Source organism: Lagopus muta, chromosome 6 (genome assembly GCF_023343835.1).
Source record: "Lagopus muta isolate bLagMut1 chromosome 6, bLagMut1 primary, whole genome shotgun sequence".
NCBI lineage: Eukaryota > Metazoa > Chordata > Aves > Galliformes > Phasianidae > Lagopus > Lagopus muta.
Window position 1 is genome coordinate 21,646,907 of NC_064438.1, and position 18,675 is coordinate 21,665,581.

The window sequence follows — 18,675 nt, forward strand, 5'->3', positions numbered from 1 at the left end:
CTATTGCCTCTTGTCCTTTGATATTAAGGATAATCTCAAGTTGGGCTGAGAAAAGAATCTCTTTTCCAGCTCCACAGATAAAATGTCTGTTAGCAGATAAGGGTGATTTAACTGTTTTTTTGAAATGTCCACTGCTGCCAGTTACAGGGTTAGCCTACTCTTTGGGCCATTTTTCCATTCCACTGTGAACAACCTTATTTCTCAGATTTTGCCAAACCTCAAACAATAGGACAAGTGTTAGGCATCACAGTTCACCCCCTCTCCTAAGCTGGGTAGGCAGCAATGACAGAAACCAAATGAAAGTCAGGCAAGAAACAGGAAACATCTGCTCCTATTTGTCTCACCCCCACTAAGACTTATCTTATTGCCCAACGCAGTGGATATGCTGTGAATGAAAATCATATTGGAACAATAGCTCTGAGGGGATGCTTCACTTCATAACTCTGCTGGGACGTGCCTGTAAACTGCATCGTCCAAATCTCTGGGAACGTTTAATTACTAGTAAATGTTTTTCACTGTAGTCTTTGTTTCATTCCTGACTTGCTGTGAGAGGGATGTTAGGGAGTTAGGAGGATAGCTTTAGCAGTGACAACATCTGCTGCTGCACAGTGGGTATCACAAGATATAGGAATGTCTGTTGTTCTCTATTTCTTCTTTGCAGTCTTGTGTGTTCTGAAGTTTCTTTCTGCATCTTTCTGTCTGTTTATGTCATGGTGCTTGAGCATCAAGAGATAACAGCATATTTCCTCTGAGAAATTTTCTTCAAAAGGGTGGCTGTGACAGTGTAGTGGTCACTTGAATTTTAGTCTTTCTTTTGGGGCTTGGATCTCAGCTTAGCAGTGTAACTGCACATTGTACAGAGTTGTGAAGCTGTGATTTTTTGGTTTTTCTTAAGGAATGCCAATATTACACATTTTGCTCAAAGTGTAAAAAGACATGGAGGATTTCAGCTGGTTGGTCAAATATTTTTGGGTGGGGACAACTTAACCAACCCTTCTAAACTGGTCTATGGTCTCAGGTCTGTTAAAAGGCAGCAGGTATTTGTGTCTGCATCCCAGAGTGTCAGAGTGGATTCTCTGTCCTCGAAATGCCCAGTAACTCTATCTCACTTAAATGGTAGTTTTTCTCTGCTGATGCCATGGAAAAAATTGGGCAATTGACCGAAGACAAAAAAAAAGGTGTAAAATTACCTACTTCCTCATTTCATTTCTAATTGTTTTATTGTTCTTGATGCTAAAACTATAAAGGTAAGATGTACCTACATAACTGGAATGGTTTTATTGCTAGTCATTAAATTAAGATCACTGTTAACTTTTCATTGTATATATTTTATCAAAAGAGTTTAATATTGATATATTAAAAGGTAAATCCAAGGAGCATTTGTTGTATTTCACTTTCAGAGCTGCACTGGTATTCATAAGGAAGTATGAATGCATTTACAATGGAGAATTGCAGTGCTGAGCTAATTTGCTACACAGGTCTATGTTGAACTTGAATTTCCACCATGTATGTCATCAAGACCTGTTGGTATTTTGTCTTGCCCATAAGCAGAATGGATGGTTCTTTGAAGCAGAAGTTTGCTCTGCATGAATATATCCCCGTCACCTTCTTTGAACAAATCATTGTTACTCTTATTTTCTGCCAAGATTTGACAGTAGCATTTATCTTAAAGAAATAGGGAACAGACCCTTTCTCCTTTCGTGAAGAGAGACAGCAAATTTCGAAGAGTTGTGATTTCAAGAATAGAGCTTTGACTGAATCATCATAATGGTGGAATCCACTGGTGTGGTAGCAGCACTTTGTTCCATCACATTCTGTATTGAGCATAGTGCAAAATGGCCTATGAATGAAACACCCCTCCTACCTGTGCGTAGAGGGGGGTATGATGGACAACCCCGTGTGCCCTCCTAGTCATGGTAAGTCTTAAGAGTATATGTGTAGCATCACCAGCTCTCCATGTGCTGTATGGACTCTTTCCTTCCTCACAGCCACACTGACTCGTTGCAGGACGTGCCAATTCAAGCCCTAACATGCATTGTTCTCTTTTGCCATCTCCTGCTCTTGGATGTCCTGCTGCCTATCTTGTTTCTGGTGGTGCAGTTCAAACACTAGTTGCCTTACTGCAGCAACTAGTTCTTCCCTGTATTGGAAGCTCCATAATGAGTGTCTTGTAACTTGCATACTTACAACAGGTAAAACATGTTTTGATCAGGAAGAATCTCAGAATGGTTAATTAGTACCGCATAAGTCTCCTGTTCAGCCCTTTCACATGGAAGCTACTGTCATAACAAGACTACAGCACAAGAAAGAAAAACAAATTGACAGTACCAATGAGAGGAAGGATTTTAAATGCCTTAGCCAGAGATAAGACTGAGTGAGTATGAATTTCTTCACAATTCTTAATGATTCACATGTTAAAATTTTGCTGGAGCTACTGCAAAGCACGCTAATTTGTCTGTAAACAAGTTTAGCTCCATCTGTGCTGTACAGGTAGTTCTTGCTGTCATAGAATCTCTGCCATGTACTCAGAGCAAGGAAAAAGAAAGTTCTGCAAAGCCATTATAGAAGAAATGTGTGCTGGAAACTGAGATGGTCCAATTGCTAACTGCCTTTGAAAAGTTGAGAAGAGCAGAGTAAATACTAAACAGTATTCCACCTATATTGACTTCTTTTTTTAACTATTAGGTTCAGAAAATGTGTTTCTGACCTTGTGTCTTTCTGTAGCACCTGAAAGTTATCCTGTGAGCACGTGGTCACTTCAACCCTCTTGCAAACCTTGGTATACATGGAGACGTGCATTTGCTTAGCAGAAATAGAAACCTTCTGGTTTACTGATGAGTTGAAAGTGTTTTGGTTGTATCTCATGCTGTTGTGAGCATACAAATACACGGTGTAAGCAAGCTGTTTCTGCGATGCACATCACTGCTGTATGAGCAGAACGACAAGTGGAGCATTGCGCTCCTCCTGCTTGAATAAGACCAGTATCTTAGTATTGTAGATAAGCAAATGGAGAGAAGCTGTTGTGTACCCATGGCCTTAGGAGGTTGTGTGGGTAAAAACAGAGTTGAACACCAGTATCCTAAGCCTCTGTTTTAGCAAATTTGCTACAGTGTCTGGGATGTTTGTTTAGAGTTTTGAGTAGCTCAATACCAAGGTAGTGGACTGCTAGCCTTGACTTAGAGTGTCAGCATGCTTCAGCCTGTTCTGGCTTAAAGCCATTTAGAGACATTCCTGCTGCACTCTGTGTAATTTCAGCCTGATGGAAAAGGCTGTAATGCAGTCCCACCTCTGCTGATCTTCAGGATTCCCCTGTCTGCAGCTTCTCATGGTTGCTTTGAACGTGAGTTATGTTTCCCATTAAAGGATAACAGTGACAATTGATGCAATTAAGTGGAGTGGCGTGGAGCTAGCAGAACACAGGGAGTTTTCCGACTGAAAACAGACAGCACAGCTCAAAGTTATTCCCTGCAAAGTTGCCTATTTGCTGTTTTCATTTGTCTGGAAAAGGATCCAGTAATTCCACTTCAAATTTCTCTTACTTGTTCCACTTGCCTGTTTTCTTGCCTAAATAGGAAGTGTTCCTGTTCAGTCTAGAATAACAGCTCTACAATAACTGTAGTCTAAGATCAATGCAACTTGGTCATGGTTTCATTAAGGCTATAATCTTGAATCAGTGCTCAGTACTAGGCTGTGTGAACAGGAAAGACAGCAGGTAAGATGGGCATGTGGGAATAAAGTATCTGTAAAGAGAAATAATTGGTGTTGTGACTATTTCTGCAGAATTATAAGAAAATACTAGAAGAATTATGATATCATCTGTTGGATTTGTAGCCTAAATATCAGTTGGTTGGAGGGTTGGAAAAAGATGAAAGCTGGATCATTTGACAGGCAGATGTGAAATGCTTAGAATATACAGAACCATGTAAGTTTTTTTCTGGTGTGTGATTGAGGTTTGTTGCTGTTAATGTTGCTTTTAAGGATGAATCTTAGCTCTTTTACCCCCGCCCCTATTCTGTGCAGCAGTGAGAACCTGGACAGTTAATGACAAAGCTTGGACCGATGGTAAAGTGCTGCTCATGGATATTCACCTGCCCAGGATGAACATCTCACTTTCTACCGCTCATCTGGGAGATGACTCCCTTAGAAAGATGATAGTCCAGAGAAATGCTGCTTCTTGCCTGATGGTCTGGCCATCTGAAAAGTCACTGGCCTTTCTTTGTGGCACCTTTCTTCAGAAGAGAGGGCCAGGTCTCAGCTGCATGCTATAGATAGTTCTGGGTGCCTACAGCTGAGGGCTGGTGGGGAGCAATACCCCATTTGCCACAATTCATACAAAGACAGACAGGGGAAAAGGTTGGAAGCAGAAAGGACCATGAAATGAGATCCAGGAATTCAGCGAGGCTGCAGCAGAAGGAGCTCATTGCTAATTCAGAGCATGTGTCTTTGCCCTGTGAGTAAGTTACGAACTGACAAGCAGGCGAAAGTGGAAGATCCTTTCACAAATAATAAACACTTGTTTGCCTCAGATTAAATGCAACACCTTTACATGTGGGCTCCATCTGGCCATAAATAGGTGCACCTTGCACGGCTGTTACCTTTCATGCCGGGGAAGATTATTGTACATACATCTGCTTAAAGGTTAATAACCCGCTTTTAAAAAAAGGAAGAAAAAAATGGCAAATCTGTTTAGTTTACAGGAAGAAAGAATTGTTTTTCATTAAAACTGCCTGAACTTTGCCCTGCCTTAAAGTCATATTCTTCAGCAGGTAAGGAACGTGTTAACCTGGGTGCTGTAGCCACATCTCCCAGCAAGAAATGTTGCCGTGTGTTATAAGCCACTTCTGTAAAGCTAGTGGGAAAATGTAGCTGCAGCAAAAGGTGGTGGGCTTCTCATCTGTAGAGTTAATGAGGTGACTTTTTAGTTCTTTGGCAGCATTCAGGCCAGGAGCGATTTCTGATGTAAACCCATACAAGCAGGATGTTACTGAAACTGGCTTTATTCTCTCAATAGTCAGAGCTTTGCCAACATCTGGAGAATCTGTCTTTGAGTGCTTGGGGAGGGAAGGAATTTTTCTTCTGCAAGTGAGAGGAATGGATAAGCTTGCAACAGCACCTGCATTATCCGTTTCTCTGTGAGATGGAAAACAGTCCCGTTCCAGCTGAACCGAGCTGGAGCTCCCCGCCAGCTGATGGAAAGCTCGGCTATTCTCACTGGGTTGCTGGTGTTTGCTGAGTGCCTCCTCAGCTCTGCCTGCGCAGGGGGCACATTCTGGTACACAGCTGGATGCGGGGGCCTGAGCTTTTACCCAATCTGCTTCTGCCAGTGCTGTGGAGTTTTCCCCACCTGAGGATGAGGTGTGGGACATAGGAATGGGTATGTGCGGAGAACCTCTGGGGCTGAGGGAGAGGCCAAGCCTGGGGGTTCAACCTGCCTACAGCCCAGCAAGTCCCCATGTGGGCTGGTGTGGACGTGGGGAGGCTGTTGGGATGCTGCCGCACCAGGCTACGGGCTGGCGGCCATCTCTTTGTAGGGCAGGGGCAGCGGGCCCGTGAGCTGCCACCTGTTGTTAATCTACCCCCGGCTAATCCATTCTGCACTGTGTCAGCAGTTCAAAAGGGCACTGTTAGTATTTTTTGCCAACTTCAATTAACGTGAGATTTTGGAGGCCCCTCTGATCGCGTTTCATCTGTCATGAGTCAGGAACAAAACAGACAGATTCCAGTTGAGAGGAGAGAAGAGAAGGAGTTTATTGCAAACCAAAACAACAACAACAGTGCTTGTACCTCCGCGGCCACGGGGGCTCGGGAGCGGGGGCCTTCCCAGCAATTGCACCCCTTTAAAAAACTGGAAAAATAAAAATTAGTGCCCGGAAATCCCAGCCCTTCCCTCCCCCCAAACAAACAAACAAACAAAATAAAATGGAAGCTGCAAGTGCAATAACTTACTTTGAAAAAAAAAACATGGAAAGGACCAAGCTGCAAGTCTGTTTGTTCTTTTTTTTAATGTTCCACTGTAATGAACTGCTAATACACGGCTGCATAGGCATTAACATTGCATGGCACAAACCTCACATGGCAATGTTTTTAATGATTTTTTTTTTATTCTTTTTTTTTTTTTCCTGAACTTTTAAAAACTTTTAAATTTTGTTTTAATACGTTCTACCCCAGGCCTTTAAGCTAAAGGAAAAAAAAAAAAAAAAAAAAATTTGTGTTTATACAAGGTTACAATATCTTACAACAAAAACAATAATATTGATTGAGGTTTGTTTTCTTTCTTTCTCCCAGTCTCTCTTTCAAACACTGCACACCTAAACCGATATATTATTACACATTGAAAACTGTCCTTCAAAAAATCAGTAGTACAAAAGTCCTAGCTCTACCTACCTACCTAGCAATGTGGGGAGTGGGGCACCAGCAAAGAGCTAGCGGGTTGCCAGGCTGCACCAGGCTGCCTCCTCCTCCGGCCCAACAAGGGCTGGGGATGACTTTCAGCCCAATTCCTCCCCCTGTTCCCATTTGGGTTTAATTTCTAATTCGGTCTGTTTGCTTTCTGTTGTGTCAGTCAGAGCAGCAAAATAAACACGGATCTCTGTGTCTGCCTGATTGTTTTTTAAATCCTTTTCCAGGAAACTACCTTTTTGGCTTTGTTTGTTTGGAGAACGTTTTACAAGGCGCTGCTCTGCTCTGTGAGATGGAACCCGGCCTCCCCACCCCCAGAAAGCCCCCATTGCCAAAGTGCCCCCTGCATCCCTCTCCCCAGGGGAGTGCTGCAGGGGGTGCCACGCACGTGTGCAGCAGCTCTGCCTCCTCACGCACAGCGGTGTCCGTGCGGGTGGCTTTACTGCAGTGCCCCTGCCCGTATCCCAGGGCCAGATGTGCTCCAGCACACACAGCAGGAGATGCTCAGAGGAGTCAAAGGGCTGAGGGGACAGCAACTGGGGGAGCTGTGGGATGTTCACCACTGGTTTGCAGCTGCTGCCAATACATGCACAACTGCTCTGAGCACTTGGCAGCCTGCAGCACGCATCTACCGATCAGCCCCTGTTGGAAACTGTGCTGCTCTCCCTGCTTGCCTTTCTTAGCCCCAAAATCTGGGATGTCTCATGTGTTTCTAGCCCTGGGCAATGTAAGCCAGCCTCCTTTGCTCCCTCTGCAAGGCTGGAAAGGGCAGCTTGAGAGCAGGGGAGCTCAGGGTGCTGAGGCTGCAGTGCTGCACCATGCAGGATACAGCATGGCTGGGGAGGAGGGGTGCAAAACTTGCAGCTTCACAGGCATCTAAATCCCAGCCAGCGAACTGCAATTGTGTGTATGGACAGGAGTGAAATACTAAAGAAGAAATAAATAGAGAAGAAAGTCATAAATAGAGTTGAAAGGTATTAAAATAATAATAATTATTATTATTTAAAAAGGCATCCTTGTGGTAGCTTGAAATTGCAAGAACAGCACTGACCCTGTGACCCTTAAAAATGCATTGGCTGCAGTTTGGCTAGATTAAAATATATATATTTATACACACATATATTTAAGTGTGTGTATATATATATTTGTACAGGTTTTCTTATTAATTTAACAGCTAGTTTAAAAAAAACTATTAAATTAATTAAAAAATATGTGTAACTACAGATGCACACAGCTGGAGACCTGCCTGCGTCGCTGCATGTCCAGGCTGTTGCTGGCAGGACGATGCAGCAGAATGGCAGATGCAGAGGGGCTATGCTGGTGAATGGCAGCAGAGTGGGGCACGGGAGCAGAGCTCTGCACTTACAGTGCACCCAGCAGCTCAGGGCTGGGCATGCGTGGCAGTGATTAGGGTTGTCTGAGGCCAATTCACGAGGAGGAAAGGAAGCAGCTCTTCATCTCATGAGCCATTATGCAGCCTGGATGAAATCCTGGCCCTGTGAGGCAGGAATGCCCTTCAGCTTCAGTAGAACATAGCAAAGCCCCAGCACGGCCCATAGCCACACAGTGGGACAGCCAGCAGCACCCATGCCCTTGCAGCATCCATCCCCATGCACCCTCTCAACCTGCTGCACCCTGCTCAGTTCTGGGGGCTGAGCACTGCAGCGGAATGACACCCTTCCCTCTGCACTGGGGGAAAAGGGCTCTGGGCGAGGAAGTCTGGGGTAAGGTACAAGGTGGTATTCATTGCAGTTTAAACATTATTGCCAGTGCATGCAGAAAAGAGATATTAGGGCAGTGATCCAGAGCCATTCAGTAATCAGCACCTGAAGCACATTTTAGTCTAATAACTCAGCTGAACATTCAGGCTGGGACGTGAGTCTGGTTTGCTTCTGTGGAAAAGCCCAGGTCATCTGCATAATCTGCTTGACTGCAAATTGTTCCTGAGGAGCACCAAGCCAGGCATCTCAGTGTGTTTTCTGAGACAAGATACAGCACTACAGGTCTTTCCATATTGCAATAAGTACGTGTTACATTTGATCTAGCATTGATATAATCATCTATGTTGTGTATGGTAATGCCTAGGCACTGTAGAAATATTTTTATATGGCATGCAGTTAACCTGCATCATGGCATTTGGTTGTAGCCTTTTTGCAACCCTTTGCTGCAAATCTCTCTGGACCTAGAGTGGATGGAGCATGATGCGATGGCTGTATGGGGCAAAACCCTGTACTTCTCTTGCTCACTGAGCTGGAGCTCAGCATGTGAGCTGAGTTCTATGGCTGCTGGTGACCTTCGGTGGGGCAGAAGGAAACTCTGAAATTATTCTTGGTGCTATGACGCCACTGAATGGCTTGAGAGAGCTTTGGCCTTGGAGAGGAGACTGTACTAAACAGAGTTGTGCAAGTGGGAGCACATGGGGAGAAAACCATTGGTGGGACTTTAGGAGAGAGAACAAGTTCTGCTGTTTCCTTCACTCTGCTAGGTGAGGGTGAACTGGAGTGGCCAGAGATGGGGCAGTGCCACTACCCTTGATCCCCAGCCCTCCCCTGCCCTGGAGGAGGTGTAGGCAGGTGCTGGCAGGTGGCTTTGGGGAAGCAGAATGAGAGGCGATGGGAAGAGACTTTGCTACATGGGGCAGGCTAGGGACAATGTGAGGATGCCCTCACACAGCCCTGGCTGAATGCTCTGCTCAAGCTGTTCCTCGTTGGGGGCCCTGTTGGACTTGAGAGCAGAGGGTAGTGACTCCTAGTCCTGTAAAAGCCAGGGAAGACATTTTGCTACGACACAACAGCCACAACTATAACAGAGCAACCTCTAAGTGCTCATGGGGGTGTGACTTCTGCAAGGTGCCATCACTTCATATGCACATCTCGAGCTGGATGGCTGGGGAGCCATCAAAGACAGCAGAGTGGTGGCACTGTGCCTACACAAGAGGCCCCTAAGCTTCGTACTTCAGCTCCTGCTGGGTGGAAGGAAGTGGGATAGCACTGCCACCTTTCTGGCCTTGAGTATCCCCTCACCCAATTCAGCCATGGCTCCCATGAGGCAGGAGCAGTCTGAAGAGCGTCTCTTTGCTGGTGCCAGAGTCCCCATCCTGTCCCCTGTGCAAGGCAGATGGGTTCTGAGGAGGGAAGAGCTGTACATGTGGAGGGACGGGGCAGCTGCTGGAGATGCTGGTGGGCTCTTGCTCTCCGGAAAGGCAGATCTGGTGTCAGAAAAAGGAGCAGGGAGAAAAGGCATCCAAGTCCCCGGGGAGGCAGTGGCGATAGCAGAGGACACCCCCAGAGCAGAGGACAGCAGCGCTGCCCCACAGCCCTGACCCAGTGCCGGGAGGCTGGGACCTCCCATGTCCGTGCTGGGCACACGCCACTTACGTTCACACACGTCCTCTATACACCTAGGGTAGCTCAAAGTGCTGCGTTCACATCCCCGAGGAGGCAAGGGCTGGCTGGAATCCCAGCTGGAGGTCTCCCAGCTTCCCCACTGGCTCTCGTGGTGTGCCGAGGCGCTGGACGGCAGCCCTGTCATGTCGCCCAGGAGATCGCGGCGCTGTGCTCCTTCGCCTTCATCCGCAGGGCCGCGATGCTGGAGCTCTTGCGGTCTGGCTCGCTGTTCAGCTCGTAGCCATTGAGGCCGGGGCCGATGCCAGCTGTGCCAAAGAGGCCACCCACGTGAGTCTGGCCCACGTGGCCACCGGCACTGGAGACACCGAGGAAGTCGGAGACACCGCCAGCCGCGTGGGGATGCGCGTGGGGGGACATGCACGAGGGCACCGGCTCACAGGGGACGACGCAAGCGGGCACAGGGGAGGCGGCTCCGTTGTTGCCAATCCAGGAGGGGTTCTGGATCTGTGGGGAAAAAGATGCATCAGGGCGTGGGGAAGGACAACACCTTGGACCTTATGGGATGTTTGGAAAACACAGTGCACAGTGGATCTGAAGCCCAACAGGGCTTGGTGGCTGCTGTGGTAGCTGTGATCCAACGGGGCTCAAAGGAGCACTACAGGGCGCCCACCTGAACAGCTGCTGTGCCTTTGCTGCTCAATGGCACAACTCCATGCTCCTGCATCCCAACCCGTGGGCAGGGGATGAACCCCAGTAGCAAAGCATGGCTTCAGGGGCTCCAGGAGCAGGGCAGTGATGAACAGACAGACAGATGGATTTGGGCAGGAGATGTGCTCACCTGAGCATAGTTCTCAGCACGGGTGAGTAGAGGCAGCTCATAGGCAGTGGAGAAGTGGGTCCGGACCTGCTGCATCTGGCCAAACCGCTCCCGCTTGCGCCATTTGGCTCGTCGGTTCTGGAACCAGACCTGTGGGGAGATAGGGGTGTGGGGCTGTTGAGCACAGGGCATGGGAGCCCATGGGGCCAGGAGCTTTGAGCAGCCTGGTCTAGAGGAGGAGCCCAGCCTTGGCCTCTGCCCTGCAGCCAGCTCTGCCCTGGGGTGACCCAGCTCCCCCATGCTCAGACAAGGAGCAAACACATCTGTGTGTGCTTGTGCCAGGCTGGGACCTGCAGCACTGGGGCTTTCCCCAGGTTCAGTCCTGGCTGTGAAGATGCTGTTGGCTGAGAACTTCTATTTACTACTGAACTTTCAGTCTTCATTAACTGTTAAAAAAAATGAAGAAAAAAAAAAAAAAAAAGTTTTCAGTGCTCCTTTCTGTCTTAGCTTCTGGAAACAAGTGCACTTCTATGAGTTGCATGTCCTCTGCTTTGCAGGTCTTGTAGCTCTTCACAGCACTGCTCAGATGCCTTTGAGGCAGTGGAAAGACCAAAACTCTGTTTCTGCTCTTATTTTTACTGGCTTGACATCAGTGTGGATTATTGCACTGTTGTCAGCAGCATTGCTCCTGATTTGCATCAGCATAAGAAAGATCAGAGCCTGGCCCAGTGTCTTCAAAGCCTCTTGAAGCCTGTGAGTCAGGGAAACACATCAATCACGAGCTGCTTTGAAGGCACCGAGCGATGCATGCGATCACCAGGGGCTGGGGTGTGCAGGTCACGCCAGCACATGAAGGAAGCTTCTTGCTTCTGCTTCAAGTTTTGCACGGTGACTGGAGCTGGGGGGCTGGCATCTCACTTCAGTGATAGCACAGAGGAGCCCCTCTGGGCTGCTCCTGTGCTCAGTGAGCTGGGCAATGAGCACGGTGCAGCTTTCAGACTAGAACAGCATTTGCAGTGTCAGCTCAGCTAGAAACTAGTCTAGGAAGAAACCAGCACAAGGATTTGTGCTTTCTGAGGATGGCCTATGAGTGCAATTTCCACCCCGCAAGGATTTCCAGAGGGTGCAGTTCAGCAGAACAGTCCTAATATCACGCCAGCTGAGAGCGCTGCACATGAAGAGCATCCTGCAGGAGCACACTGGTGCCCCAGGCATCCATCCGTCTGCTTTTCCTCTGCCTCATCTTGGCACGGCCACCCCAGCCCAGCTGCGAGCCAGTCCCAGGGCTGGCTGGGATCGTTCCGCTTTGATCTGTAGGCTCACAGCCAGCGGTGCTGACCTGGCTCTTCCCAGGGCGGCGGGGCCCTGCTGTGCACAGCGGGTGCCTGCAGGTAGGCAGCGTGGCGTGGGCTGTGCACGGTGCTGGGGCTGACATATGCCCAGCACATGTGGCTGGATCCCTCCTGGCAAGCACACTCACCTGCACTGCCCTGCTAGGGACTGACCCCAGTAGGGGCCAGCAATGGCCAGGCAAAGTGGTTTAAACCAGGCTCAAAGTGCAAGCTGGGAGGCTGGGGCAAAATATCTGCGCGACCCCGTGAGGCTGAAGGGCACCTGCAGGCAAGGTGCTGGGGGCTCAGGGCATGGAGATGCTCCCTGCCCTCTGTGCCCCACTGCTTCTTGCAATCAACTGCTCCAAACAGTTGTTCCACTTTTAAAAGCCATCATTTTTCCTTGAGAATAAATGATTTTCAGGCTGCTTGGTATCTTCCTGTAGGATTTCCCCTGGCTTCCTTGAATTCAGAAGGTACCAAAAGAAGAAATCTAGAAAAAAAACTGAAAAAAAAACAAGTGTGCATTTTCTGTTCATTACCTGTCACCTTCAGCTGAGAGATGGTGCTGCACCGAGGGGCGCAGTAGCTGGGGCTATGTCTATGAGTGGGGAGAAGGTGCTTGCAAGAATGCTCCTTTTGCACTGGGCCCTGGTGTGAATGAGTGGGGAGGGACTGTGGGCAAGTGTTGTGGATCTGACTCCTGCAGATAGTGCTTTGATAAGCCCCAATGTATCCAATCAGTCCTATAAAGATCTACAGAACAGAAAACGTTTCGTGTCTCCATAAACATGCGGCCATATGCTGGTACCTCACTCCATATGCACGCACTCTGACACTCCATGGAGGCAGCACAGCGGAAATGAAATGCATTGCTCTCCCCACTGCCCAGCTGGTGCTGCTGTGTGGCTGCCCCCTGGGCTGCTGGAGCCACAACACCACTTAGTGCCTGGGAGTTCCCCACGGCTGCCCATTGCTTCAGTCCTAATGCCAAATGAAAGATTAAAGCAAGCTACCCTCCCTCCTATCTTCCCCTTTCAGTGGCCATTATCCCATTTCTACCCCTTCCTGCCTCTGCTGTTTGTCTGTCTCCAGGCCTATCCCAATGCTGATGGCCAGGCTGTGTGCTCTCTTGCCAGAGATGGTCACCAGCCCTTTGCCTTCCAGCCTGCAAGAACAGAGCCAGAATTCATCTCTGAGTGCTGAAACTGGACACCATTTTATCAGTGGCCTGGAATGGGAAATTGGAGCCTGGGATGAGAGAACTGAATAACTTGAGCTTGTTTTCATTTCATGTTTAATTTCCTGCAGGCTTAGCTCAGTCTTTCCGCTCCTTCCACCAGCCTCCCAGGGTTTTATGGGGGAAAAGGGATCAAGATATATTACTTCTTGCTTTGCTTTTTCTTTTTTCTTTTTTTTTTTCTTCTCCAAGGCAGTGATTTCTCTACAGCCAAGTTTGACATTTCCCTCTCACTTTCAAGCCCCTGCCGCATCACAGGGGCACCACTGAAAAGATCTCCTTAGCAGTCCTAGCAATCAGAGTGCTGGCCCTGAAGGTGGATAGAGGAGGCATTGCGTTCCCCAGGCACAAATCCCCATCATCTCATCCTGCCCCATCCCTTCTGCCAGGGCTCTGAATGGTGCTGCTGGGGAGGGACAGCACTGCCTGGATATGGAGGAAAGCCAAGTATGGGGATGCTGCTAGGTGCCCACCCCAGCCCATAGAACTAACAGGAGCCTCTCTGCATTCTGCTGAGACACAGCCACAGCTGATATGAAGAGAAACAGCTGTAGGGAAGAACATGGAGCCCTGCAGATTGGTCTGGACAAGTGGGTGAGAAAAGTCCTGCAGCTAGGAATGAACCTAGAATTAATATGCACAGGGATGCTGGCCTAGCTGCTTTGTTTGTGACAAGTGCTTGCAGGGTTCAGAGCAGAAAGCAAGCAGGATTCCTGGTTTGAGAGGTATAACCAGATTTCTTCCCACTCCAGATATTCCTGATGCTAATGTGAGTTGTAGAAGTGGTGGTGCAATGAACACCTGAATACAGGAGTCACAGAGTTAACCAGATGACAAAATGATATCCCAGCTTCCCAGCAGCCTTAGGTGGCCATCAAAACATGAGTTATAGATATCTGCTCTGAGCAGTGGTTCTCTGTTTTGCCTATGCTTCTAAGCTCTGCTAAGCCTTTGGGTTAATACTGATTCAAGGGAAAGAGAAGCACTTAAACTCTATTGTTTCGGGGTTTGGCTGGGTTGGACACCCAGGTTAGCAGCAGGGAGCTGACACCTTGCTGGTGGCAGCTGTGAGACTGCATCACAGCCACTCATCTCTCCCGGCCCTCTGAGGCAGAAGGATTCACCCAGCCCATTGCCCCTTCAGCTCAAAGACAAGGGGCTCAAGGCTCACCTACCCCTATCCCAGCTCGAGGCATTGCTGTTACCTGTACTCGGGCCTCAGTGAGGTCTGTCCTCATGGCTAGCTGCTCCCTGGCATACACATCTGGGTAGTGGGTCTTCTGGAAGACTTTTTCCAACTCCTCAAGCTGGTAGCTGGTGAAGGTGGTACGGTTCCTCCTTTTTTTGCCCTTGTTGCTCTCCGAGTCCGCCTTGTCCATGGGGCTGGGGAGGTCCGTGTTGGCCCTGTCCTGAGGGACTTTCACTCCAGCCTCCTTCACGCTGAGGTAGCTGCTGTCCATGCCCGAGGGGTCAGCGTTGGGCTGCAAGTCAGCCTCTCCCAAGCTGCTCTCCTTACCTGTTTGGAGGGAGAAAGAGGAGAAAATGTGTATAAACCTTATGGCTGATTGACTGTTTCTACTGAGAGCTCCAACAATGGGAAAAGCCTTTAATAGAGATGAACAGAAGGTGACAGGGAGAAGACACAGGGAAAATTAGAGTCTGTGTTTGGGACAGGGTACGAAGGGTGCTACACTATAAGCATGTGCCCCCACACATCCTGGTTGCACTCCAGGCAACCCCACAACCTGCTGTGAGGACTCACACTGCCGCTGGCAAAGCAGCACCCATCACTACACAGAGAGCTAATGTAGGACACCTGCAGAAAGCCCCAGTCTGGTACAAGATAGAGAAACACTGCCTTCACCTTCATCTCCTGCAGAACCTACAGAGAAAGGCTGCAGGAATGCTTTCTGCTCAAACCCTCCTTACCAATGAAAGAACACAACACCTTGCTTGTTTTTCTTTTTAAGATTTCGTATTAGCTTGCTTTTAAATGTGCCCAGGAACAACCTTTCTGGGAAACAATTCCACCCTATGAGGAGCTTTCCTTTGGGATAATTTTGCAGTGTCACTTCCAAGGTCATTTATCCAGAAACCTTTGCCAAAGTGTCTGGAAATCCCTATTTTTTTTTCAGCATTTATCTTCTGTTACAACTTCATTCAGCCTTATTCATCACTTATATGTAGTTTTGCTGTTTGGGATGAAATGTGGCTAATGCTCTTGGGCATAAAGGCAGAAAGTTGACTGTGGGAGGATAAGACATGAAAGGACTTTGAGAAAGAAATTGCCTAATTAGTGCAGAAAAGTGGCCAGGACTGGCACTGATGGTGGAGGTGTAGGAGCTATTTGCCTCTACCACTGTAATGGCTTTTCAGAAGAAGGATTTATTGCTGCTCTCTCAGACTCTTGAGGTGCTCAAACAAGCTTCATGTCGTCTGTCATTCTCTGTGCTTTGGTATGGTTCTTGGGAGGATTCATCACGCTGGACACTGAGTATATCAGTCACATGCTATACCAATGATACTTGTTAATTCATAGAATCACAAAATCATTAAGGCCTGAGAAGACCACTAAGATCACCAAGTCCAACAGTCAGCCCATCGCAACTGTGCCCACTAACAAGATCCCTCAGTGACACACCTACATGGTTCTTGAGCACCTCTAGGTGACTCCATCACCTCCCTGAGCAGCCTGTTCCAATGCCTCACTTCTCTTTCTGAAGAGGTTTTCTTAACATCCAACCTCAACCTCCCCTGGCACAACTTGAAGTCCTTCTCTCTCATACTATCACTGTTACCTTCATTTCTTTTTTTAATTTAGTAGGTCATGAAGCTGGGTGCATTTCCATCCATGCCTTCGTGCTGGCTGCCTCCAGTGCTCCCAAGACCCCTGCAGCAGAAACACGTGCCCTGATGCCATCCATTGGTGGCTCCCTGCTATTTCTCACCTCTAGTGCTCAGCCACTGGCTGTCCACAGGCAGAAGAAGGGCAGGAGGTGGCCCACAGGGATGGCATGCATCTCTCTTTGCTCCACATCCAGAGGAGCAACTGCCATTCCCTGGGAACAGGATCCCTGACCTCAAACCAGTCATGCTAAAGACTGAAGTGAAACAAATTGCATACATCTGCATATGGATATGTCCAGACTTCCTGTAACTGGAGATGGCCTCAAAGTTTCAATGCAAAGTTCGGGGTGTCTGTTTCTAATCAAATCTAACGAGACCTTGAGTTACATATTATGAAGATCTCCATGACAAGAAGGTAATGCGAGCATTGCTACACCCTCACAAGCCTGACAGAGCTGCTCGGTGCCTCCTCTGCTACTCTTGGCTCCCCCCTCACTCTCATTGTGGTGGAAGGAAACTTGCTGTCTTCTCCCAGTGCCTCATCTATCTGCAGTGCCACCAGTACTGCCATGCCTGAGTCACCCACCGGAGGTGCCAGCATGCAGCATAGGAGAGCCAGGCCTGTGTGTTCCCAGCATTGAGATGCTCTGCCATAGTTTATTTCTGGATCCCTGCACAAAGGGAAATGTCTTTTTGGTGCCAGCACATATTTTTATGGGACCTCAGGTGGGAGAACCCATAGCACACTGTGTGCTTGGGCACTGTGGTGGCCAGGTGACCCTGCAATGATCCCAGTATGTCTATGGATCCCTCCCCACAAGGAACAGGCTTCTAGCCACACTGTGGGTTCACAGCACGTATCTGGATTGTTCCTAACTGGCTGTTTTGGAAAGATGAGGATGTGAAGTATACAAACAGAACCATGAAATTTAATTTGAAGTCAATTCAGCTTGGCACATCCACATGGCAGGGGAGAGCAGGGCGTCTCCAGTGCGCACAGCAGCATTGGGCTCAGCTCAAAGCAATGACTCCTTCACACAGCATCTGCTGGGATTCCTCTGAGCAAAGGCAGATCCCCACAAGGGGAAACAGCAAAGCACCCCACAAGGCTGCAAGACACCTACATGGTCAGCACAACCCACAAACACTGCTGGCACATGGCTGTTTCCCCAGTGCACTCTGTTGGCAGCATATGGTTTGATGCTTCAGTAGCAGCCCTGAAGTTCAGTCCTAGCATAGGCAGCACTGGCTGCATCTCTTACTGAGGAGGAGCTGCAATACCATTCAGACTGCAAACCTTCAGGACCCCATCAGCAGCAGCAATGCTACAGTCCTCGTATCTTTCTCCATACATGGTGTAACTGTTCTGCTGCTTTTCCAGGTTGGCTGTTGCAGCCCAAGAAGCACAAGGCTATCATTTAAAAAAATATTCACATTTGGGGTTAGATATGAATAAAGAAGCCCAGCTGCTCCTTTTTATCCTTCATTAGGAGGAAGGAATCTTGAGGTTTATTCCAGTAAGGGAGCAATCACTCTGAGGTCTACAGATAGAAAGATGGATTCAAAGATGGAGAAAAGATGCAGAATTTTGTGTCTGGCTCTAGAATCACCGACTTTATTAGCAGTGAGCAAATAACCAAACCTCCACACTGGGTCACAGGTGGAACACTAAGCATCATCCCTCTCCTAAATGCAAGAGGTGGAAGTCCACATGAGGAGTTACCACTATAACAACTGCAGTGCCCTTGCTGCTGGTGGGAACTGAGTGGAACACCTCCATTCCCACTCCAGATAAGGACAAGCACAGCTCCTTGTGCCCAGCCTGCCTGCAGGTCCCTGGAGCCTGCATGAAGCTGAGCAGTCCCCATGTGTATACCCACCTATCACACAGACCAGAGCCTTGCATGCGAGTACAGTGCTTTATTCCCTGAGCAGATGAATTTGCACACCCCTTGGCTGCATACACAGAGCTCAGCATCAGCTCCAAGAGTGCACCACGCACTGCCTGCTCCTCTCTCATGATATTTAAAGGACACTAACAAAACTGGCTTTTACAGAAATAAATCTATTTCATCAACTCTGAATGGAAGCTGTGGCTGGAGCAAAAAGGCACAGTTTATGCCCCAAATCCTTCTCTGTGAGGCACACCCATCTGAAGAGCAGGAAAGAGCTGACAGCAGATTTGGAAAGCACAGAAATGGTTCTGCCGCCATTGCAGCTCTCCTACTGGCTACCAGAATGCAGCACAGGAAAAGAACTGGAGCAAGAGAATGCACAGCCATTGCCCTTGCTGGGAGCGTATGAAACTGCTGGGCTGCATGCCCGCTGCTTCACCTCTGAAGGTGAAAGGAGATGAAGGTATATGCTAGATACTGGAGCTGGGGATCTTGCCTCTCCTTCATGAGTCCGTGTATTCTCATTGACCAGGCTCTCTTATCTTTAGTGTTGGAACACCTACACTGATGGCAGTGACAAAAGCACCCTGGGGACATGCTGCTCCGCCTTATCAGGGGCAGGAAGGATGGCTTTTCAAGTGGCAGTGGAGGGAAGTGACAGTCAACAGTGTGTGGCTCTGGGCAGCCAGACCCAGGTGATCCCACAGAGATAGCTCAGTGCTCAGAATGGTGAAGGCTATCAATTGTAGAATCATAATGGTTGGGAAAGACCACTAGGATCCCCTAGTCCAACCATCAA

At 48.4% G+C, this 18,675-nt stretch overlaps 1 protein-coding gene across 1 annotated transcript in view; it reads right to left on the minus strand.

Annotated features, from left to right (window-relative positions):
• Positions 1-5,611: 5,611 nt before the first annotated feature.
• Positions 5,612-18,675, minus strand: part of ALX4 (ALX homeobox 4) — a 28,293-nt gene continuing 15,229 nt past the window's right edge. The window contains exons 2-4 of the mRNA XM_048949442.1: positions 14,340-14,650; positions 10,585-10,713; positions 5,612-10,250 (exon numbers count right to left, since the gene is read on the minus strand). Of these exons, the coding sequence (XP_048805399.1) occupies positions 9,927-10,250; positions 10,585-10,713; positions 14,340-14,650 (764 nt within the window). The 3' untranslated portion in view covers positions 5,612-9,926. The remainder of the gene's footprint in view (positions 10,251-10,584; positions 10,714-14,339; positions 14,651-18,675) is intronic.